At 41.7% G+C, this 25,256-nt stretch overlaps 1 protein-coding gene across 6 annotated transcripts in view; it reads right to left on the reverse strand.

Annotated features, from left to right (window-relative positions):
• Window positions 1–10,114: 10,114 nt before the first annotated feature.
• atg14 (autophagy related 14) overlaps window positions 10,115–25,256 on the reverse strand; it is a 66,168-nt gene continuing 51,026 nt past the window's right edge. The window contains exons 10-12 of one of the 6 annotated variants that reach the window (XR_010975699.1): window positions 17,335–17,806; window positions 11,954–12,002; window positions 10,316–10,355 (exon numbers count right to left, since the gene is read on the reverse strand). Coding sequence is in view for 3 of the 6 variants with exons in the window: in XM_068039189.1 (XP_067895290.1) it covers window positions 17,497–17,806 (310 nt within the window). In the remaining 3 variants the exon portion in view is untranslated. Of the gene's footprint in view, window positions 17,807–25,256 lie in introns of all 6 variants that reach the window. The other 5 variants (XR_010975697.1, XM_068039190.1, XM_068039191.1 and 2 more) reach the window with 5 other exon arrangements.

A 25,256-nucleotide genomic window follows, 5' to 3' on the forward strand; every position in this document is an offset into this window, starting at 1 on the left:
ATTCTTCCTGCCAAAATGACAATTACACATTTTTCCACATTATCCTCCATTTGCAACTGCCCATTCACTTAACCTATCTATATCCTTATGTCCTCTTCACAACTTACTTTCCTATCTATCTTTGTATCATCAGCAAATTTAGCAACCATACCTTCAGTCCCTTCATCCAAGTCATTTATATAAATTGTTAAAAGTTGAGGACCCAGCATTGATCACTGCATCACACCACTCATTTCATCTTGCCAACCAGAAAATGACCCATTTATGCTTACTCCGTTTCCTTTTTGCTAGTCAATCTTCTATCCATACCAAAATGCTATACCTTGAACTTTTATTTCCACAATAATCTTTTGATGTGGCACCTTCTCAAATGCCTTCTGGAAATCTAAGTACAGTATATCCACTGGTTCCCCTTTATACACAGCATATGTTACTTCTTCAAAGAACTCTAATAAATTGGTTAAACATGATTTCCCTTTCACAAAACCATGTTGACTCTGCCTGATTACCTTGAATTTTTCTAAGTGCCCTGCTATAATGGCTTTAATAATAGCTTCTAACATTTTCCCTATGACAGATGTTAAGCTAACTGGCCTGTAGTTTCCTGCTTTCTGTCTCCTTCCCTTTTTGAATAAGGGAGTTACATTCGCTATTTTCCAATCTAATAGAACCTTCTCCGAATCTAGGGAATTTTGGAAAATTAAAACCAACCCTAGGATGAAGTCTGTCAGAATCCGGGGACTTGTCAGTCCACAACTCCAACAATTTGCTCAGTACTACTTCCCTGGTGATTGTTATTTTCTTGAGTTCCTCCCTCACTTCCATTTCCTGAATTACAGCTATTTCTTGGATGTTACTTATATCCTCCATGGTGAAGACTGATGCTAAATACCTGTCCAATTCATCTGCCATCACCTTATTTTCCCTTATTAATTCCCCAAACTCATTTTCTATAGGACCAACACTCACTAACTTTTTTCTTTTTTCACATCTATAGAAACTCTTGCATCTGTTTTTATATTGCTAGCCAGCTTTCTCTCATACTCTAATTTCTCCCTTGTCATTGATCTTTTCATCGTTCTTTGCTGCTTTTTATATTCTGTCCAATCTTCTAACCTGCCACCCATCTTTGCGCAATTATAAGCTTTTTCTTTAAATTTGATACTATCTTTAACATTTTTAGTTAACCATGGATGGTGGGTCCTCCCCTTGGTTGGCTCCAGAACATGTTGTTCTAAGAAACTATCCCGAAAACATTAGGGTCATAGAGAGATACAGCACCGTAACAGGCCCTTCAGCCCAACAAGTCCACGCTGACCATCAACCACCCATTTTTTTTTTTAATGAACTCATCTAGGCTACGTTTGACCATCTGATTTTTCCAGTCTATATGTAGATTAAAATCGCCCACGATTAATGCCATATCTTTCTGACAAGCCCCCATTATTTCTTCCTTTATTCCTCATCCTACCAAGTGGTTACTGTTAAGGGGGCTGTACACCACTCCCACAAGTAACTTCTTGCCTTTATCATTTCTCATCTCGACGCAAACCACTTCTACATCCTGGTTTCCTGAAATTAGGTCATCCCTCTCTGCTGTAGTAATACCATCATTAATTAACAGAGCCACCCCTCCACCTTTTCTTACCTTCCTGTCCTTCCTAAGTGTCATGTACCCTTCAATTTATGTCATCCTGCAGCCATATCTCTGTAATGGCTATCAGATCGTTCATACTTATTTCTATTTGCGCTTTCAGTTCATCTGTTTTGTTTCAAATGCTACGTGCATTCAGAAACAGAGCCTTCAGTTTTATCCTTTTTATTATTTTTGTAACCTCTAGCCTTGTCTGCTGATTTACTCTTAGGTTTTTTAAAATCACTGTCCCTTCCAGTCATGGTCTGTTATCTTTTCCCATATTAATGGCTTTCTCTCTTGCCTTGATTTACCACATCTTCCCAAATTTGATCCCTTGCCCTATTTAGTTTTAAACCACCACTTCCCTAGTTATGCAGCTCACTAGAACACTGGTCTTAATATGGTTCAGGGGTAGACCATCCCAGCGGTACAGGCCCAATACTGGTGCCAGTGCCTCACAAACTGGAAACCACTTCAACCACACCAGTCTTTGACCCACACATTCAATTCTCTAATCTTATTTGCCCTACTCCAATTTGTACACGGCTCCGGTAATAATCCAGAGATTATTATCTTTGAGGTGCTGCTGCTTAATTTGGTGCCTGTGGTTGTTGGCGGTCAATCCTCTCAGCTCCAGGACATCACTGTAGGAATTCCTTAAGGTAGTGTCCTAGGCTCAATCATCTTCAGCTGCTTCATCAATGACTTTCCCTCCATCATAAGGCCAAAAGGGGGGGATGGTCGCTGATGATTGCAGTATGTTCACCATTCGTGACTCCTCAGATAGTGAAGCAGTCCATGTAGAAATGCAGTAAGATCTGGACAATATCCAGACAGGCTGATAAGTGGCAAGTAACATTCGTGCCACACAAGTTCCAGGCAATGACCATCTCCCCTTGACATTCAAAGGCATTAGCATCGCTGAATCCCCCACTATCAACATCCTGGGGTTTCCATTGACCAGAAACTGAACTGGAGTTCTTTCTTTTTCTTTCTTTTGGGCCTCCTTATCTCGAGAGACAATGGATACGCGCCTGGAGGTGGTCAGTGGTTTGTGAAGCAGCGCCTGGAGTGGCTATAAAGGCCAATTCTGGAGTGACAGGCTCTTCCACAGGTGCTGCAGAGAAATTTGTTTGTCGGGGCTGTTGCACAGTTGGCTCTCCCCTTGCGCCTGTCTTTTTTCCTGCCAACTACTAAGTCTCTTCGACTCGCCACAATTTAGCCCTGTCTTTATGGCTGCCCGCCAGCTCTGGCGAATGCTGGCAACTGACTCCCACGACTTGTGATCAATGTCACACGATTTCATGTCGCGTTTGCAGACGTCTTTATAGCGGAGACATGGACGGCCGGTGGGTCTGATACCAGTGGCGAGCTCGCTGTACAATGTGTCTTTGGGGATCCTGCCATCTTCCATGCGGCTCACATGGCCAAGCCATCTCAAGCGCCGCTGACTCAGTAGTGTGTATAAGCTGGGGGTGTTGGCCGCTTCAAGGACTTCTGTGTTGGAGATATAGTCCTGCCACCTGATGCCAAGTATTCTCCGAAGGCAGCGAAGATGGAATGAATTGAGACGTCGCTCTTGGCTGGCATACGTTGTCCAGGCCTCGCTGCCGTAGAGCAAGGTACTGAGGACACAGGCCCGATACACTCGGACTTTTGTGTTCCGTGTCAGTGCGCCATTTTCCCACACTTTCTTGGCCAGTCTGGACATAGCAGTGGAAGCCTTTCCCATGCGCTTGTTGATTTCTGCATCTAGAGACAGGTTACTGGTGATAGTTGAGCCTAGGTAGGTGAACTCTTGAACCACTTCCAGAGCGGGGTCGCCAATATTGATGGATGGAGCATTTCTGACGTCCTGCCCCATGATGTTCGTTTTCTTGAGGCTGATGGTTAGGCCAAATTCATTGCAGGCAGCCGCAAAACTGGAGTAGCCATATAAATACTGTGGCTGCAAGAGGTCAGACAAAGGAATCCTGTGGCGAGTAGCTCACCTCCTGACTCCCCAAAGCCTGTCCACCATCTACAAGGCACAAGTCAGGAGTGTGATGGAATACTCTCCACTTGCCTGGATGGGTGCAGCTTCAACAACACTCAAGAAGCTCAACATCATCCAGGCCAAAGCAACACACTTGATTGGCACCCCATCTACAAACATTCACTCCCTCCACCACCGACGCACAGTGGCAGCAGTGTGTACCATCCACAAGATGCACTGCAGCACCACGCCAAGCCTCCTTAGACAGCTCCTTCCAAACCTGTTGCCTCAACCACCTAGAAGGACAAGGGCAGCGGATGCATAGGAACACAACCACCTGCAAGTTCCCCTCCAAGCCACACACCATCCTGAGATGGAATTATATCACTGTTCCTTCACTGTCGCTGGGTCAAAATCCTGGAACTCCCTTCCTAACAGCACTGTAGGTATACCTACCCCACGTGAACTGCAGCGGTTCAAGAAGGCAGCTCACCACTTCTCACAGGCAATGAGGGATGGGCAATAAATGCTGGCCTTGCCCATGCCATGAATTTTAAAAAAAGCTACTCCGAGCTTGTATACCCCCGTTTTAAACTAAGAAATTTAACTTGCCTCAAACAATAATTTTAATTAATTGCTAAATACAAACAAAACAAAAATTAGACTTAAGATCAATGCTTAAAATCTACTCACTTACCAAACTCCCTTCTTCACACTCTGTCTTCCAGCAGTACTCAGTGCAGTGTTATTTGTTAATGAACCAGACATTGAAGAGGTACATTAAAGCGAGACTGACCAATTTGTGGAATGTAAATGTTCACATACCACTTTGAACTGAGTAAATAAAAGTTAACTGACTCATCCAAACTATTACATCAAGATGATTCCATTTATTTTGAGAATCAGATTGTTTCTAGGGCCTCGGACTCAAGGAGGATAGAGGCAGTAGCTGGCTTAATTGACAAGCTTATGAGCTAATGCCTGAATGGAGAAGTTGTTGAGGAGGGCATCCAAAGGCCACATAAAGTCAGTAAGTCAAAATTTTGGGAACAGAGCCTGGCCTAACAGAAAACTTATCCATAAGCTCAAGGTCAGAAAGAACCAAAAGGCTGACCAAGAAAATGTTACATTAGCACACGAACATGGGGTAACATGACATGATTTACTGTTTTTCTCTTTTCACAGAGGGGCCTGGAGTTAAGTGAATTTTGATTATAGCTAGTAATTACATTGATTTTCAAAGTGTAAAATGAATCAGTTTATCAATTTATATCTGGTCTCATCTCAAGTGTTTTTAAGCCACCAATTCAAAGGTGAAATACATGAGTGAAAGATGTAAAATTCAGTTTGGTTCACAGAGTTACTCCTCCAGGTGACACTGTTGTATACGTTTTGGACAAAATGGTATTACAACCGACCACTCTAGTCAAAGCCCCCAATCAAAATATACGAATCTGATTGTTGTGGGAGAAACGTACTGTTAATTCAATCCCGTCCCTCCACAGATTGCCTAACATATCATTTTAAACTTTCCAAATTTAAAAAAATCCAGCAAATTGTACCATCTGTTAACACTCTAATGACCCTAACCAAACCAGGTGGCTTTAAATCAACAAATTAACTGTTTAATTAGAAAAACTAAATTCTTAAACACTACTAAGATATAAACATTTAAAATAGAAAAAATTAGAGTCCTTGCAAATTTACAGTCCAAGGTTGCTTGAAGTCCTCACAGCCAAGGTTCTGCCACAGTAGAACAGGCCGTAGTCTAATTCCAGCAGTAAGTGATGCTTTCCTTCTCCAGCGAATTTCAACAATTAACGACTTGCAAACACTTTCTAAATGAATCAACTTGGCTTTAGAGTTCTTGAGGGATAAAAGATAGTCACAGTCTAACTTCAGTTTAAATTACCAGAGATCTGTGTTTTGGCTTGATTTTTTTTTTAAAGTTTGAGTGTTAATAATTAAACGGACTAAATTCTCTTCCTTCAGTTTAAATGGCTGACAGCTCTTTTTTCAGGTGCTAACACCAGCTGTCTGTCTGTATTCTCTCTTAGAACAAACTGTCTCCAACTAAAAAGACAGTTCAAAATTAAATTGTAACAAATGTATCGCGTGATGCTCAGTCCAACTGACTGTATCCAAGGTAACGAGAATGCACCCTTTGAATTGCAGTCTCCGAATGGCTGTTGCCGGGTAGCCAGAATGCATTCTCTGAAGCTCGTTGCTTCCCTCTCCAATATGCTTGTATCCAACGGGCAACCAAAAATGCATTTTCGCTAACTCCTGAGGCTTGCTGGTTCTTAAAGCAGTGCTGATCTTTTGCAAGCCTTAAAGGCAAATTCCCCGGAGAAAAAAAACTACAGGACCATGACACCTCTGCCCCTAGCAGAATGAAACGGCATTCCTGAGAAAACGCGAACACATTTTTTTCCCCCGCATTTACAGATATATACTTCTCTTTAAAAAAATGTTTAGACTACAGCAACAGGTTCCACCAGAAGAGTTTGGCTTTGAACTTTCAAAACATTATTCCAATTAACCCATTTCAAATTTACAAGCATAGCTTTCCAATTGTTTTGTGTTTTCATTCCAAGTGTCCCTATTGTCCATCACCTCAGCCAGGTGAATTGCACAGCTTCAAGCACTGACCACTACTGGGTTCACTATACTCTTGAGAAGTACCCCTCGAGTACCCCGTAACCTATGCGTCATCACTTAACACTGGAAAACCCTTTTCGGTGTAACAGAAGCTGAATTTTTTTTACCCTGGGTGTCAAAAGAATTTGACAGTATCCCTCTGACACATCTGTCTCTTTAAGACACATTGTGTTGCCCACTCTGTCCTTATAGTTCTTTAAATGAGAATTTAGGGGGGAGCCTGCCTTCTTTACCATGGTGACTTGTCTAGAGTCTATGCAAGTTTGAGCTGACCCACCAGGTTCAGACATCAAGACCATCTGCGAATTCCAGCTGTCTTCACTAGGTTCAACTAAGCTGCCCTTCAGCATGCCTTGTACCTCTGCTTCCACTTGGACCTGTCTGTCTGGACCTAAGCAACAAGGATGTTGTTTTAAAGGAATGGCTCCCCCTATACCCACATCATGTGTGGCTAAAGTTGTACAGCCTGGCTTATTCCTACAAACTTTTGAAACTTTGTGAAAACCCTGGTTAGGACTTCACGCTGTTTTGCCTCGAAGTGTAAAAGCCTATGGTTTAATTTAGCCATTCTGCATTCACTGATTGGATAGTTGGACGTTCAATCTGAGAATTTCCAAGGCCGATGTCTGCCTCATCCTCACTATCCTTTTCCTTCGCCACAGTCCCGAATACCTGACATATCTGTACTGGCTTATCCTCCTCCCTGCGGTAATATGGTTTCTCAACCACTGGTGCTGGTTTTATGGTAGGTTGTGGTTTTCTCATCGTTTGACAGGTGTGGCACATCTCACAAAATTGTCTCACATCCTTTATAAGACCTGGCCAGTAATAATGTTTGGTTATGTGTGATTTGGTCTTCCGAATTCCTGTGTCTGGCAAAAGGAATGTTGTGTGCTAACCTTAATAATCCTTGTCGATAGTTAGGAGGTATGACTCTCTGTTCAACAACTGTCCAGTCTTTGTCAGGAGGTCTATGAGGTGGTCTCCATTTCCTCCTCAAAAACCCCGTTTGCCATATAATAGCCTTCCGGAACTCCTTTCACCTCAACTTCTGACAGAGCTGTCTGTGCTATTCGGTAGATCTCTGGATCAGCTTGCTGTGCTGCTATGATAGACAATCTGTTAAACAACTCATTTGGAATATCTAAATCCCCAAACAAGGTTTCAGATACTTAGCTATCTATTTGTGGTGCCCCTTTTACCTCCGACAATGGATCCTGTTTAGCCATTGCTTGGGTAACTACACATGCAGGAAATATTCCCAGAACTTGTTCCTGTAATTGCTCCATTTCCTTAATTTCACATGGTTCCTCTGTAACTATAGGAGAAACTGATACTTCTGATCCAGCCAAATCATTTCCTCGGAGTAGATCAATTCCCTTTACTGGTAAACTGTGGGCAACACCTGCAGTTACTATCCCAGATATTACGTCACTCTCTAGGCGTACTTTCTGCAAAGGTACGGGTATACACACCCCACCAATTCCATTTACTAAAACTTTAGCGTTCAAGGCGCTCTCTGGAGGAAACTTCATATCTTTCCCTAGCAAGTGTGTTTGGGTTGCTCCTGTGTCCCCGAGTATAACGATAGGTTTTCCTGCTTCACTTACAGGATACGGAGTTACTCTCCCCTTGAACAAAAATTCATTTTAACTCAGGTTTTTTATTCTTAACCTCTGCACTCCTTTTAGTTTTGGTATTTGGTTTCACATTCACAGCTGTCGTTAAAGCTATAGCCTGGTCTGCTATACTCTGTCAGTCTTTTCCTCTGCACTAACTTTGCGTACCCCAACAAGTCCTATGGGTTTACCTCGCAATTTCCAGCACTCTGAACGAAGATGACCTCTTTTGTGGCAATAACACTTCAGCTTGCGAACCTCACTTCTACCCTCAGCACCTTCCTTTCTGACCTGAGGTGGGGATCCTGGGGCATTCCCAGCTGTTCCTTCTTGTCCCCGGCTACTTGCCTTCCTTTCATTCTCCCACTTTCTATCCTTCTCGGGTTTATGGGGTGACAGACAAAATTGAGCTTATTCACAAGCTCAAAATCATCAGCAATCTCTGCTGCTTGTCTAGCTTTCAAAACTTTCAGCTTATCTGAGTTCTCACTATTGAAGGTATGAAGTTTTTAAACTCTAAGAGAATTAAATCTAGAAGGTTCTCTTTTGTGGTTTCTATCTTTAATGCCCATATCCAACGGTCAAAATTCATTTGCTTCACCCTCTCAAATTCTAAATATGTCTGTCCAGTCAATCTTCGTGAATTCCTAAACTTCTGATGGCAAGCTTCAGGGACTAACTCATACGCAGCAAGAATAGCCTTTTTTGCCATCTCAATCTGCGGGAGCCTCTTCAGAAAGTATGGCATAAGCTTCATGTGCTCTGCCTACCAGCTGCTCTGCATGAGCAATGCCCAGCTTTCTTTCAACTATTTCATCTGTTTGGCTATTTTTTCAAAAGATATGACAAATGCCTCTACATCCCTTTCCTCAAACTTAGGAAGAGCCTGTATAAATTTAAACAGCATCTCGCTGGGTCCTGATCTAAATTCAGATTCTTCCTGACCTGAATTTTCCCTGGATTGAAGACTACCCTTTTGTCTTAGTTTCATCTCTTAACTTAAATTCCCTCTCCTCTTTCACTTTCTGTTTGAAGTTCAAATTTTCTTGATTCTTTTTCCTGCTGAAACTCCAGCTTTTTCATTTCTAACTGAATCCTAGCCAATTCCACTGCATCACTCTTGGACCTACTACCTTCTTGTCTCTCATATTCCCTTTCTTGTTCCTTGTATTGCCCTTCATCTGTATCATCTTCTACTATTTCCAGATGTTTGGCTATTGTCAATTATCTCTGCTTTTTTGGCACCTGATTTTAATTCCAACCCCAATTTCACTGCCAATTCTTTTAATTTGTTCTTAAAGTTATCAAGTCACTCAGGGAAACATTCTGCTTTCCAAAAAGCTCTGCTACAGCCTGTACCTTCTCATACAAGAGACCTGGTTCATTTAATTTCTTTGTGATTAGTGTCAGATTTAGATCCCAACAATTGAGTTACGAATTGATATAATCCCAGATTCGAGAGCAATTAATATGCCAATCGCAGGACCCCAATTTAAATATGTTATCCCAGAGATGAGTAGTTATTACGATTCCAAATGCAAGCCCTCCAAATTTGTCTGATTCTGATCCCAGACGCGACCCACCAAATTAAATATGATTCAATTGCAAGCAAGCCCCCAATTAAGATTGATTCAAATCCAGAAACCCAATTAATGTGATTCAAATCTCGAGCTGGCCCCAATTAACGTTATTCAAATCCCGGACGAGAAATACAGCAGCACAGTGTTGCAGTGGTTAGCACTGCAGCCTCACAGCTCCAGTGACCTGGGTTCGGTTCTGGGCACTGCCTGTGCGGAGTTTGCAAGTTCTCCCTGTGACAGCGTGGATTTCCGCCGGGTGCTCCGCTTTCCTCCCACAGCCAAAGATTGGCCATTGTAATTTGCCCCTAGTGTAGGTAGGTGGTAGGAGAATTGAGTGAAGGTGGGGATGTGGTAGGGAATATGGGATTAATGTAGGATTAGTATAAATGGGTGGTTGATGGTCGGCACAGACTCGGTGGGCCGAAGGGCCTGTTTCGGTGCTGTATCTATGACTCTAAACCCAATTAATATGTTACAACCAACTGCTCCAGTCAAAGCCACCAATCAAAATATACGATTCTGATTGTAGTGGAGAAACGTACTGTTATTTCAATCTTGTCCCTCCACAGATCGCCGATCATTTTAAACTTTCCAAATTGTACCATCTATTAATCCCCGAATGAGGCTAACCAAACCAGGCGTCTTTAAATCAAATTAACTTTAATTTTTAAAAAAAACTAAATTCTTAAACACCAAGATGATAAACATTTAAAATAGAAAAAAGTCCTTGCAAATTTACAGTCCAATGTTGCTTTAAGTCCTCACAGCCGTCTGATGGCGAAAAAAGGTTCTTCTGCAGTACAACAGTCCGTAGTCTAACTCCAGCAGTAAGTGATGCTTTCCTTCTCCAGCGAATTTCAACAATTAATGACCGCAAACACTTTCTAAATGAATCAATTTGGTTTTAGAATTTTTGAGGGAAAAAAGATTGTCACAGTCTAACTTCCCTTCCTTCAGTTTAAATTACCAGAGATCTCTGTTTTGGCTTGACTTTTTTTTTAGGACTTTGACAGATAATAATTAAACAGACTAAATTCTCTTCCTTCAGTTTAAATGGCTCAGAGCTCTTTTTTCAGGTGCTAACACCAGCTGTCTGTCTCCAACTAAAAAGCCAGTTCAAAATTGAATTGTAACAAATGTATTGTGTGATACTCAGTCTGAGTGGCTGTATCCAAGGTAACGAGAACGCACCTTTTGAATCGCAGTCGCCGAATGGCTGCTGCCGGGTAACCAGGATGCATTTTCTCTAACTCCTGAGGCTTGCTGGTTCTTAAAGCAGTACTGATCCTTTGCAAGCCTTAAAGTCAAACCGCATATTCCCGGGAGAAAAACAACTACAGGACCATGACAATGGGCACTGCTGAACACAAGATTAAGTGACCAGTGCTAATCAATGCCAGACCTGAAATTTGGAACAGGGCAAAAATCAAATCAAGATGGGATTTGGTGGTAGCAACAATAGGCAACGAAGCTAAAAGTTACAGGTGGAGGGACCAAAACTTGGAGTTGAGCAGGTGATCATCTCAAACTCAGATAAATATCTGGGAGAATCAAGGATAGGAAAGAGTCATATGCCAAGAATTCGCCAATCTTCGGGAAGTAGAAAATATGGTCTTTTTTTTTTAAAGCATGAAAGTCAGGCACAATGAAAATAAGCATGTCACAACACATACTTCCTGTGTGTCATTCACTTTGTTGTATACTCCCCATCACATTTTGTTAATTTGCTGTAGTTTTACTTTGAGCCAAGCAAAACTGAAGTCCCTTGTGGATTATACAAATCAAAAGTTAGAAAAACACAGAAAATTTCAAATATTGATCTATTAAGGACTTGTATAGCATAACCACTCCTGAAATTCAGGATTTAGGATAATTCAAACTAATCTGCAGAAATCTATGGAAATAACTCCCTCAGGACATGGTGGAAGGAGTTAGTATTGATTCATTCAAATTAAAAAAATTAGATTTTATTCAGAAAATACCAATTTGGGATCCAGTTTACAAGTAATTTGAGGCATGATGTGTTGCTGAGTCATAATCCTGAAACTCCCTTCCTAACAGCACTATGGGTGTACCTACCTCACATGGGCTGCAGCGGTTCAAGAAGGCAGCTCACCACCACCTTCTCAAGGGCAATTAGGGATGGGCAATAAATAATGGCATAGCCAGTGATGCCCACATCCCATGAATGAATAAAAGAAAATAGCATATTTCACAGGAAGGAGACTTTGGATCTATGGTTCCCAAAGCTCTCCTCCACTTGGCTTTTCCTAGCATCATTTTTGGGTCTGTTCTTGACTAAATGATAGAGATTGATTGCTGTGATTAGTCAACGACTACACTATCATTGTGTCATGCAACTATCAGATTGTAAACTAGATTTTTTAAAATCAACTAGCAATTCCTACATTCCTAACTGTCCTACCCACTGTCTAACTGTATTGTTCTGTTATTTTCAAATGAGCATATGATTATTACTTGCATTGTCACAAGTTGTCTTTACTGCTCTTGAACAGACTGATTTCTTCAAGCTGAAACAGAGGAAGAGAAAGTCACAATGGGGCCTCTGTGCTGAAAATATTTAACTCGTAATTAGTATAGACTTACTTACGATTGGTGAGGTTATTTCTTGTTTCAAGAATCAAGGTACGTAACTTTTCATCTTAATCTAACACAATGATTTGGTAATGCTTTTAAATTATAAATTCACTATCAATTTATTTTCATATCACATTAAATTATAAATGAGTGTTTTTCCTTTCACAACCCATTACAACCATTGCAATTATTGAAAATGAGAAAAGCATGTTCAAATCACACTTGTCTTTAAAGTCTGCACACATTGTGGGATCTTAAAAATGAATAAAAATCACAAAGTAAATTTTTTTTTAAATGCAAGATCAGTTCTACAAGGACCTGATCTATCTAGTACTATTGCAAGTTGGATCGTTATTTCACCGATCTCTTTTCCTACTGGCCACTCTTTAGATCTTCATGTTGTGGATATCAACAAAGTAATCTGTGTCTGATTTGAACACTTATTAGTTATGCTAATCTCGAATGCAGGATGTATAATCTTCTGAACAATTTTAATATAAAAACTTCAAGGGCAATTAGGGATGGGCAACAAATACTGGCAATGCCATCAACACTCACATCCCATGAATGAATTGAAAAAAATTCATAACTAGGTTAACCGAAAGTAAAATTCTGAATATTAAGAATTGGCTGTCATGATATTCTATGTCAACTATGCCAAAAATCTAAAATATATAAGAACACGGAAACAGAAGTAGGCCATTCAGTCCCATATGACCTGCCATAGCTTAGCAACAACCATGTTAATTTTAGTGAATACAATACTAACTTTATTACTTTAGTCATAGAGCGATACAGCACTGAAACAGGCCCTTCGGCCCACCGAGTCTGTGCCGATCATCAACCACCCATTTCTACCATTCCTACATTAATCCCATATTCCCTACCACATCCCCACCTTCCCTCAATTCTCCTACCACCTACCTACACTAGGGGCAATTTACAGTGGGCAATTTACCTATCAACCAGTAAGTCTTTGGCTGTGGGAGGAAACCGGAGCACCCAGCGGAAACCCACACGGTCACAGGGAGAACTTGCAAAATCCGCACAAGCAGTACCCAGAACCAAACCTGGGTCACTGGAGCTGTGAGGCTGCAGTGCTAACCACTGCACCGCCCCAAAACAGTTTTTTTTTTACATTAGATGTTATTTATACTGGGAATTTGTCGAATGTAAAGTGAAATTAACTATCTGATATTATATTCTAACAAAACTCTGAAGCTTTGTCTCCATGCTATCTGATCACAAGGTAATGAAGATGATTCAGGAGTTATTAATGTTCATCAACCCCATTCTATTGCTTAAATTTAACTAACAAATGTTTAAAAGAAACAAATATGTGTTACTCTATTGCCTTGATTTAATCAAAGCTAATTTACCAAACACACCTCATTGCCCACTGCAGTCTAAATAAATTGACTCTGGTAAAATGTAACAACTCATCAGAATGGGACTATTCTGTAAAATGTACTTCTGCATATGAATTCAGCTTTTTAAACAGAAAATACAAAGAATTTCACATTGGGTTTGATAACTGAAAAGAGAAGGTAAGTGCAGGTGTAGTAATTTTTATGCAAAGTACGATTCCTTCAACTGGAGGGCTGCTAATTTCAATGAATTGAAGAGGGTTCTGACCCAGGTGGATTGGAATCAAAGATTAGCAGGTAAAACAGTAAATGAGCAATGGAAGGCCTTCAAAGTGGAGATAGATTGGATACAGCCTAGACACATTCCCACTAGGGGCAATGGAAGGGCATCGACAGCTACATCTTTCTGGATAACTGAAGATATAGAAATTAAAGTGAAACAGAAAAAGGAAATAAGGACAAAGAGAATCTATGAGAATAGATTAGCAGGTAATATAAAAGGGCCGATTAGGGACCAAAAATGAGAGCACGTGGAAGCAGAAACTGTGGCTGAGGTACTAAATGAACACTTTTCATCTGCCTTCACTAAAGAAGGGGATGTTGCCAATGTCACAGCAAAGGAGAAGGTAGTAGAGAAATTGTATAGGACAAAAATAGGCAAAGAGAAGGTACTTAAAAAGTTGGCATCACTCAAATTGAAGAGTCACCCAATCCAGATGGAATGCATCAAAGGTTCCTGAGGAAAGTAAGGGTGGAAAATTGCAAAGGCCCTGGCTGCAACCTTCCAATCCTCCTTAGAGATGGAGGTAGCGCCATAGGTCAGGCAGAATACCATATGCCTGTTCAAAAAAGGGGAGAGGGATAAACCCAGCAATCACAGGTCAGAGATACCGTCAGACATTAATCTGGGACAAAATTAATTGGCACGTGGAAAGATATGGGTTGATAAATGAAAGAGCATGGATTTGTTACAGGCAGATTGTGATTGATAATTTGAGTTTGATGAACTAACAAAGGTGGATTAGCATAGTACAGCTGATGTATATAGGGACTTTCAATAGACATTTGATAAGGTACCTCATAAGACTTGCTAGCAAAACTGAACCATAGCATCAGAGAAAAATTATGGCCCAGGAGGAGGCATTCAGCCCATCGGGTCTGTACTGGCTGAAAAAAAACTAGCCACCCAATCTAATCCCACTTTACAGCACCTGGTCCATAGCCTTGCAGGTTACAGCACATCAGGTGCACGTCCAGGTACCTTTTAAGAGTTGAGAGTTTCTGCCTCCACCACCATTCCTGGCAGTTAATTCCAGACAACCAACACCCTCTGGGTGAAAAAGTTTTTCCTCATCTTCCATCTAATCCTTCTACCAATCACCTTAAATCTGTGCCCCATGGTAATTGACCTACTCTAGCTAGGCCCCTCATAATTTTGTACACTTCAATTAAGTCACCCCTCAGCCTCCTCTGTTCTAAGGAAAACGACCCTAGCCAATCCAATCTTTACTCACAGCTACAACTTTCAAGCCCTGGCAACATTCTTGTAAATCTGCTCTGTCCTCTCTCCAGAGCAATTATGTCCTTCCTGTAATGTGGTGACCAGAACTGTACACAATATTCCAGCTGTGGCCTAACTAGCGTTTTATACAGTTCCTGCATCACATCCTGTTTTTGTATTCTATACCTCGGCCATGAAAGGAAAGCATTCCATATGCCTTCTTCATCACTCTATCTACCTGCCCTGCTTCCTTCAGGGACCTGTGGACATGCACTCTGAGGTCTTCTTCTACCTCGCTTATCATCTTCCCGTTTATTCTGTATTCCCTTGCTTTATTTGCCCTCCCCAAATGCATTACCTCACACTTCTCCAGATTAAATTCCATTTGCCATTTTTTCGCTCACTCAACCAAACCACTGATATCATTCTGGAGTCCACTGCTTTCCTCTTCACTGTCAACTACACGGCCAATTTTTGTGTCATATGCAAATTTCCCAATCATGCCTCCCACATTTAAGTCCAGATCATTAATATATACCACAAACAGCAAGGGACTCAACAATGAGCCCTATGGAATGCCACTGGAAACCGCTTTCCATTCGCAAAAACATCCGTCGACTACTACCCTTTGTTTCCTGTCACTGAGCCAATTTTGGATACAACTTGCCACATTCCCCTGTATCCCATGGGCTTTCATTGTTCTGATCAGTCTGCCATTCGGGACCTTGTCAAATGCCTTGTTAAAATCCATGTAGACCACATCCACTGCACTACCCTCATCAATCCTCCTCGTTACTTCCTCAAAAAACTCAATCAAGTAAGACACGACCTTCCCTTAACAAATTGAGCCCATAGGATTAAAGTGACAGTGGCTGTGTGGATACAAAATTAGCTGAGAAAGAGAGTAGTGGAAAACGGTTGTTTTCAGACTGGACGGAAGTTATTATAGCAGTGTCCCCCGAGGTCAGTGTTGGAACCACTGCTCTTTTTGATATAGATTAATGACCTGGATTTGAGTCTGCAGGGTATAATTTCAACATTTACAGATGATACTATGCTTCTCATTTGAATTTGGTAACAAACTTTAGAAGGACAGAGACAAACTGATGAAATTTAAACGAGAAGTATTAAGTGATTCATTTCAGTAGGAAGAATGGAGAGAGGCAATACAAACTAAATAGTACAATTTTAAAGGGTGCAGGAACAGAGAGACCTGGGGGTATATGTACACAAGTTTTTGAAGTTGGAAGAACAAGTTGAGAAGGCTGTTAAAAGGCATACGGGATATGTGGCTTTATAAATAGAGACATTAAGTACAAAAGCAAGGAGGTTATGACGAAACTTTAAAAAAAAAACACTGGTTAGGTCCCAGCTGGAGTATTGTGTACATTTCTGGGCACCACACTTTAAAAAGGAATGGCAAGGCCATCGAGAAGGTGCAAAGAAGATTTACGAGAATTATACTAGGGATGAAAGACTTCAATTATGTGGAGAAACTAAAGATACTCGGATTGTTTTCCTTTGAGGAAAGAAGGTAAGGGGAGAATTGATTGAGGGTTAAAATCTTGAAGGGTTTGGATAAGAGCAAATAAGAAGAAACTATTTCCTGTGGCAGAGGGTTAGTAGCCACATTTAAGGTAATTGACAAAAGAATCAGAGGTGACATGACAAAAAAAAAAAAAATCGGCAGCCAGCTGTTATGAGCTGGAATAGACTGCTTGAAAGGAAGTGGAAGCAGATTCAATAATCATTTTCAAAAGGGAATTTAATGGCGTATGGGGAAAGAGTAGGTAAGCGGAACTAACTGGACAGCACAGGGATGATGGGGCAAATGGCCTTCTGTATGATTCTGTGATACCTTTTCATACAAGAAAATAATGGCCTTGGCACATTAACTTTTTTTTAAAAAGTAAAAAAAAAGTAAATTTTATCACTGACCTGGAGTTTTAGATACAACCCTACAGTAGTCTGTTGTGATGGCAATTACAAGCAGCGTTCCAGGGTAGCTTAACAGAAAACTGGGGGTCAAGTACCAATGAAAACAGCCCAAGAGGTCATTTGATTCCATCCAATTTTACAAAACCACATTCCAAATTCTGTAATTTAGATTCCATGATCGAGGTGACTTTCAAGTTGATTATTAAGTTACACACCACTTAACTCCCCCCAACCCCTTGCCAATACGTACTAGAGAGGGAGGCCTGACTAAAGGGTCACAATGTCAGTAATAAAATTGATTTTTTTTAAAAACTGAATTTACTCAGACCATTATTTTTCCTATAAAAACGAGTAATACTTTGAACAAAAAGGGCTCCTGACACTCTTTCTTTAACAACATATGTCTCAATTTCAAATCATGTACTAATTTGCTGAACAGAAATGATAGTTCCATTATACCAAAACAGCATTTGGCCAGTTGCAGATTTCAGTAGTGTTATGTTTCTGATCCATATAAACACAACTGTCTAGTTTTACAGGTGTGTTTTATAGGCACTATTCAAGTGTTGCTCTCATGCGTTTTCTTTTCATTGGAAGTTTATGTTCCAGTGCAGCATGTAATCAGCGGTGCCCATAGTATTGCTTCCACCACGATGTAACAGAAGCTGCTGCAGAAGAGATCATACCACCTGTACTGTTGCTATTGCTGATTGGCTGAGATGCTTGCATGGCTTGGCTTTGCAATACTTCCACTGGCTGAGAAGGGATATCATAAAATTTAGGACTGGGTACAGTCTCCCAATCTGTTCCCAAATCAGTCTCTTCATCAGTTATATATTCATCACCACTCTCATCTGTCTGAGCAGCAATATTTGGGTCCACCAACTCCATTGAATCTTCAAGATCAGCACTGATTTCAAAAGGCCCAGATCTAAATTCAAAAACATTACAGTTTATAGACATATAAATGAGACATGTGCAGATTCGCAACTATTGATTTTTTTCCTCTAGGAAATGTTGCAAATTACTATATTTGAATGTATAATTAGAGCTTTTAAAGCTACACTGCCTTTGATAAATTTAGTTATGACTTCTACTTGCCAATGGACAAAAATCACATTTTGAAATATTGAAGATCAGTTCCCATGTCTGAAATACATTTCATCCACTGGCAACTAGAAGTTAAAATATAGCTTCACATAAATCCAATCTGACAAAGAAAAAAATTAATGTATGAAAATTTGCAATGATACTGGGTGTGAAATTTACATTTCTTCCCTCATTCTGGCGTGCGTTATCCAGGAAGATAACGTTTCAAAGTAGTAACATATTCAGATACAGGCATAACCAAAGCAAACAGAAACAATTTTGAGCCACCAGCATTCAGAAGTCATATGCAAGAGTAGAAATCACTGCCAAAACAGGGTATTCAAACCCAACGGGACTTGAAAATGGTTAACAAAACTGTGGATATGAAACGAAGGCAAAGTGGAGAATATTTAAAGAGAATGGGAGACGGTGTTGTAGTGGTAATGTCACTGGACTAGCAATCCAGAAGCCCAACCTAATGCCCTGGGGACATGGGTTCATATCCCACCATGGCAGCTAGTGGAATTTAAATTCAATTAATTAATAAAAATCTGGAATTGAAAAGCTAGTCTCAGAACTGATGCCATGAAACTAATCATTGATTGTCGAAAAAACCCATCTGGTTCACCAATATCCTTTAGAGAAAGAAACTTGCCGTTCTTACCTGGTCTGGTCTACATGTGACTCTTAACTGCCCTCTGAAATGGCCGAGCAAACCACTCAGTTCAAGGGCAATTAGGGATGGGCAACAAATGCTGCCTTGCCACTGACACCCGCATCCAATTAAAGAATAAAAAAAGTGGTACAATATACTTTCAAATAGTTGTAGATTAAGGTCACAGCCTAATGCAAAATAGAAATTTACAGAATTCACCACACAGTGGGACACAGTTTTTCTTTCCATTTTTACTCCTATTTCTCTTCCCCTCCAAAGGCACTGACTCAGCAATCAGGAATGGGAATACTGGCTAAATTTTCTATAATTCATTACACCAAGTGGCAGGCATTGCAACAAAAGATCCTATAATTTTTTTGATCAACAAAGTAGGAGTATGGCAGTACTACAGTGGCTTTTAATAACCGAGTGGCTGGAGTCTGTGTCTGTTGCACTTTATGAACATCTCTATGCAAACGGTTGCTTTTATATTCCGCCCTGTAGCAAATCAAGTCTCCATGCTACTGCTTCTCTCCACAATCGGAGTCTCAATTCTCTACCTCTTACTGCTCATCTGGTTCCAGATGCTTCTCCCTACTCAACAAACTCTTAAAACATTGCCGCTCCCTGCCAACCAAAAGCGAATAGACTCCTCCTACTTCTCCCAGCCAACAGCTGCAAAACTAAATAGGAGACAAGTGAAACAGAATAAACTGAAAGGAAAGGAAAAGCAAAGAGCAGGAAAAAGTAAAACAGGAGAGAAACAGAACTAAAAAGAAGTTGTTGACTGGCTTCCAACAAATTAAAAAAGTAATAAAAAGAGCAAAGGTAAATTAAGAAAGAAAACTAGCGCAAAATATAAAAACAGATAGCAAACGCTTCTATAAGTATATAAAAGGGAAGAGAGCAGCTAAAGTAAATGTTGGTCCGTTGGAGGATGAGACTGGGGAGTTAATGGTGGGGAACACAGAAATGGAGGAGACACTAAGTCAGTATTTTGCCTCAGTTTTCACAGTGGAGGACACTAGCATCATCCCAATAGTAACAAGTAATGCAGAGGTTATAGGAAGGGAGAAACTTAGAACAATCACCACCACTAGGGAAAAAGTACTGAGCAAACTATTGGGATTGAAGGTAGACAAGTCCCCAGGGCCTGATGGCCTACATCCTAGGGTCTTAAAGGAAGTGGCAGCAGAGATTGTGGATCCATTGATTATCATATTCCAAAATTCCCTGGATGCAGGGAAGGTTCCAGTGGATTGGAAAAATGCTAATATAACATCCTTATTCAAAAACGGAGGGAGGCAGAAAGTAGGAAACTATAGACCAGTTAGTTTAACATCTGTCGTTGGGAAATTGTTAGAATCCATTATTAAGGAAGTAATAACAGGACATTTAGAAAGTCAAAACGCAATCCATCAGAGTCAGCATGGTTTTATGAAGGGCAAATCGTGTTTGGCTAATTATTAGAGTTCTTCGAAGATGTAACAAGTAAGTAGACAATGGCGATCCTGTAGATGTAGTATATCTGAACTTCCAGAAGGCTTTTGATAAGGTGCCACATAACAGGTTAATACACAAGGTAAGATCACATGGGTTAGGGACAATTTATTAGCTTGGATTTGGATTGGCTAACCAATAGAAAACAGTGTCGGGATAAATGGGTCCTTTTCTGGTTGGCAAGACGTAACTAGTGAGGTGCCACAGGGTTCGGTCCTTGGGCCCCAACTATTTACAATCTATATCAATAACTTGGATGCAGGGACAGACAGTACTATAGCCAAATTTGCAGATGACACTAAAATAGGTGAGATAATAAGTTGCAATAAAGAAATAAGAAATTTACAAATGGATATGGATAGGTTAGGTGAATGGGCCAAAATTTGGTAGATGGAGTTTAACGTGGATAAGTGTGAGGTTATCCATTTTGGTCAGAAGAATAGGAAGGCAAATTCTCAAATGGAGAGAAACTTCAGAGTGCTTCGGTGCAGAGGGATCTGGGTTTCCTCATGCATGAATCGCAGAAAACTAGTATGCAGGTGCAGCAGGTAATAAGGAAGGCAAATGGAATTTTGCCATTTATTGCTAAAGGAATAGAGTATAAAAGTAGGGAAGTGTTGCTGCAACTGTACAAGGCATTAGTGAGACCGCACACGTTTTGGTCCCCTTACTTGAGGAGGGATGTAGTTGCATTGGAGGCAGTTCAGAGGAGGTTCACTGGATTGATTCCAGAGATGAGAGGTTTGTCTTATGAAGAGAGATTGAGCAGCTTAAGCATTTACTCTCTAGAGTTTAGAAGAATGAGAGGAGATCTAATTGAAGTTTCTGGGGTAGGTGGAACCTCTACAAACAGGATGGTCTTCACCTGAACCAGAGGGGTACCAATATCCTGGGGGGGGGGGGGGGAGGAGATTTGCTAGTGCTCTTCGGGGGGGTTTAAACTAATTCAGCAGGGGGATGGGAACCTAAATTGTAGTTCCAGTGTACAGGATGTTGAGAGTAGTGAGGTCAGGGATAAGGTTACAAGGACGCAAGAGGGCACTGGCAAGCAAGAACTTGGTTTAAAGTGTGTCTACTTCAACGCCAGGAGCATCCGGAATAAGGTGGGTGAGCTTGCAGCATGGGTTGGTACCTGGGATCTCGATGTTGTGGCCATTTCGGAGACATGGGTAGAGCAGGGACAGGAATGGATGTTGCAGGTTCCGGGATTTAGATGTTTCAGTAAGAACAGAGAAGATGGTAAAAGAGGGGGGGGTGTGGCATTGTTAATCAAGGAGAGTATTACAGCGACAGAAAGGACATTTGAGGACTCGTCTACTGAGGTAGTATGGGCCGAGGTTAGAAACAGGAGAGGAGAGGTCACCCTGTTGGGAGTTTTCTATAGACCTCCGAATAGTTCCAGAGATGTAGAGGAAAGGATAGCGAAGATGATTCTCGACAGGAGCGAGAGTAACAGGGTAGTTGTTATGGGGGACTTTAACTTTCCAAATATTGACTGGAAATACTATAGTTCGAGTACTTTAGATGGGTCAGTTTTTGTCCAGTGTGTGCAGGAGGGTTTTCTGACACAGTATGTAGACAGGCCAACCAGGGGCGATGCCACATTGGATTTGGTACTGGGTAATGAACCCGGCCAGGTGTTAGATTTAGATGTAGGTGAGCACTTTGGTGATAGTGATCACAATTCGGTTAGGTTTACCTTAGCGATGGGCAGGGACAGGTATATACCGCAGGGCAAGAATTATAGCTGGGGGAAAGGAAATTATGATGCGATTGGGCAAGATTTAGGATGCGTAGGATGGGGAAGGAAACTGCAGGGGATGGGCACAATCGAAATGTGGAGCTTATTCAAGGAGCAGCTACTGCGTGTCCTTGATAAGTATGTACCTGTCAGGCAGGGAGGAAGTTGTCGGGCGAGGGAGCCGTGGTTTACTAAAGAAGTTGAAGCGCTTGTCAAGAGGAAGGCGGCGGCTTATGTTAGGATGAGATGTGAAGGCTCAGATAGGGCGCTTGAGAGTTACAAGCTAGCCAGGAAGGATCTAAAGGGAGAGCTAAGAAGAGCGAGGAGAGGACACGAGAAGTCATTGGCGGATAGGATCAAGGAAAACCCCAAGGCTTTCTATAGGTATATCAGGAATAAAAGAATGACTAGAGTTAGATTAGGGCCAATCAAGGATAGTAGTGGGAAGTTATGTGTGGAATCAGAGGAGATAGGGGAAGCATTAAATGAATATTTTTCGTCAGTATTTACAGTAAAGAAAATGTTGTCGAGGAGAATACTGAGATACAGACTACTAGGCTAGATGGGATTGAGGATCACAAGGAGGAGGTGTTAGCAATTTTGGAAAGTGTGAAAATAGATAAGTCCCCTGGGCCAGATGGGATTTATCCTAGGATTCTCTGGGAAGCCAGGGAGGAGATTGCAGAGCCTTTGTCCTTGATCTTTATGTCGTCATTGTCGACAGGAATAGTGCCGGAAGACTGGAGGATAGCAAATGTTGTTCCCTTGTTCAAGAAGGGGAGTAGAGACAGCCCTGGTAAATAGACCTGTGAGCCTTACTTCGGTTGTGGGTAAAATGTTAGAAAAGGTTATAAGAGATAGGATTTATAATCATCTTGAAAAGAATAAGTTCATTAGCGATAGTCAGCACGGTTTTGTGAAGGGTAGGTTGTGCCTCACAAACCTTAGAGTTTTTTTGAGAAGGTGACCAAACAGGTGGATGAGGGTAAAGCCGTGGATGTGGTGTATATGGATTTCAGTAAGGCGTTTGATAAGGTTCCCCACGGTAAGCTATTGCAGAAAATACGGAAGTATGGGGTTGAAGGTGATTTAGTGCTTTGGATCAGAAATTGGCTAGCTGAAAGAAGACAGAGGGTGATGGTTGATGGCAAATGTTCATCCTGGAGTTTAGTTACTAGTGGTATACCGCAAGGATCTGTTTTGGGGCCACTGCTGTTTGTCATTTTTATAAATGACCTGGATGAGGGTGTAGAAGGGTGGGTTAGTAAATTTGCGGATGACACAAAGGTCGGTGGAGTTGTGGGTAGTGCCGAAGGATGTTGTAGGTTACAGAGGGACATAGATAGGCTGCAGAGCTGGGCTGAGAGATGGCAAATGGAGTTTAATGCGGAAAAGTGAGGTGATTCACTTTGGAAGGAGTAACAGGAATGCAGAGTACTGGGCTAATGGGAAGATTCTTGGTAGTGTAGATGAGCAGAGAGATCTTGGTGTCCAGGTACATAAATCCCTGAAAGTTGCCACCCAGGTTAATAGGGCTGTTAAGAAGGCATATGGTGTGTTAGCTTTTATTAGTAGGGGGATTGAGTTTCGGAGCCATGAGGTCATGCTGCAGCTGTACAAAACTCTGGTGAGACCGCACCTGGAGTATTGCGTGCAGTTCTGGTCACCGCATTATAGGAAGGACGTGGAAGCATTGGAAAGGGTGCAGAGGAGATTTACTAGGATGTTGCCTGGTATGGAGGGAAGGTCTTACGAGGAAAGGCTGAGGGACTTGAGGTTGTTTTCGTTAGAGAGAAGGAGGAGGAGAGGTGACTTAATAGAGACATAAGATAATCAGAGGGTTAGATAGGGTGGATAGTGAGAGTCTTTTTCCTCGGATGGTGATGGCAAACACGAGGGGACATAGCTTTAAGTTGAGGGGTGATAGATATAGGACAGATGTCAGAGGTAGTTTCTTTACTCAGAGTAGTAGGGGCGTGGAACGCCCTGCCTGCAACAGTAGTAGACTCGCCAACTTTAAGGGCATTTAAGTGGTCATTGGATAGACATATGGATGAAAATGGAATAGTGTAGGTCAGATGGTTTCACAGGTCGGCGCAACATCGAGGGCCAAAGGGCCTGTACTGCGCTGTAATGGTCTATAAGATGATTAAGGGGATTGACAAGGTAGACGTAGAGAGGATGTTTCCTCTGGTGGGGCAATCTAGAGCAAGAGGTCATAGTTTTAGGATAAGGGGTAGCAGATTTAAAACAGAGATGGAGAAATTACTTCTCACAAAGGGTCATGAGTCTGTGGAATTCACTACCCCAGAGTGCGGTGGATGTTGGGACACTGAGTAAATTTGAGGAGGAGATAAGACAGATTTCTAATTAGTAAAGGGTTGAAGGGTTATGGAGAACAGGCAGGAAAGTGGAGTTGAGGCCGAGATGAGATCAGCCATGATCGTAATGAATGGCGGAGCAGGCTCGAGGGGCTGAATTGCCTACTCCTGCTCCTAGTTCTTATTTTCTTATGTGACTCAGGTGGTAGCCCACTCGCCTCAGTCACAAGGTTCCGGGTTCCATTCCCACTCCAGGGCTTGAGCACAAAAATCAAGAGTGACAATCCAGTGCAGCACTGAGGGAGCGCTGCAGTGTTGGAGGTACCGTCTTTCAAATGAAATGTTAAACCGAGCCCCCATCTGCTTTCTCGTGGGTGTGTAAAAGATCCCATGGCACAATTTCGAAAAAGAGCACGGGAATTACACTGGTGTCCTGGCCAATATTTTTCCCTCAATCAACATCACAAAAAAAGATAATCTAGTCATTATCACATGGCTGTTTGTGGGAGTTTGCTGTGCACATACTAGCTGCTGCCTTTCCTGCATTACAGCAATGACTATACTTCAGAAAGTACTTCATTGGCTGTAAAACGCTTTGAGACGTCCACTGTTCGTGAAGGGTGTCATATAAATGCAAGCCTTTCTTTTTAATGCCTTTGCCTGTCGTGGTGCTCATACGCAGTGCTACTCCAGTGGCTGCAACTCAGCTGGGGGAAGGCTGCTGACTTTCACTGGAGGAGACTGCAAATGGCCTCAGAGGACTACCTCGAGCAGCTCTGGGCCGAGAAGGCCTGGCTGTGGACTGCACCATATTGGAATGTGCTGCAGCAGCCTGCGCTGGCTAGTTGATGGGCAAAAGCAAGCAGAGTGGCAGGCTGGGAAGATGAATGCTGTCTTAAATACGAACATAAGAATTAGGAGGTGGGCCATTTGGCCCCTCTAGCCTGCGCCATTCAATAAGATCGTGGATGATCAGTGTGTCTCGAATTCCACACTCCCATCTACCCTGGATTATCTTTGATTCCTTTGCCTTAAAAATATTCAATGACCCTGCCTCCACCACCTTCTGCGGCAG

Source organism: Heterodontus francisci, chromosome 9 (genome assembly GCF_036365525.1).
Source record: "Heterodontus francisci isolate sHetFra1 chromosome 9, sHetFra1.hap1, whole genome shotgun sequence".
NCBI lineage: Eukaryota > Metazoa > Chordata > Chondrichthyes > Heterodontiformes > Heterodontidae > Heterodontus > Heterodontus francisci.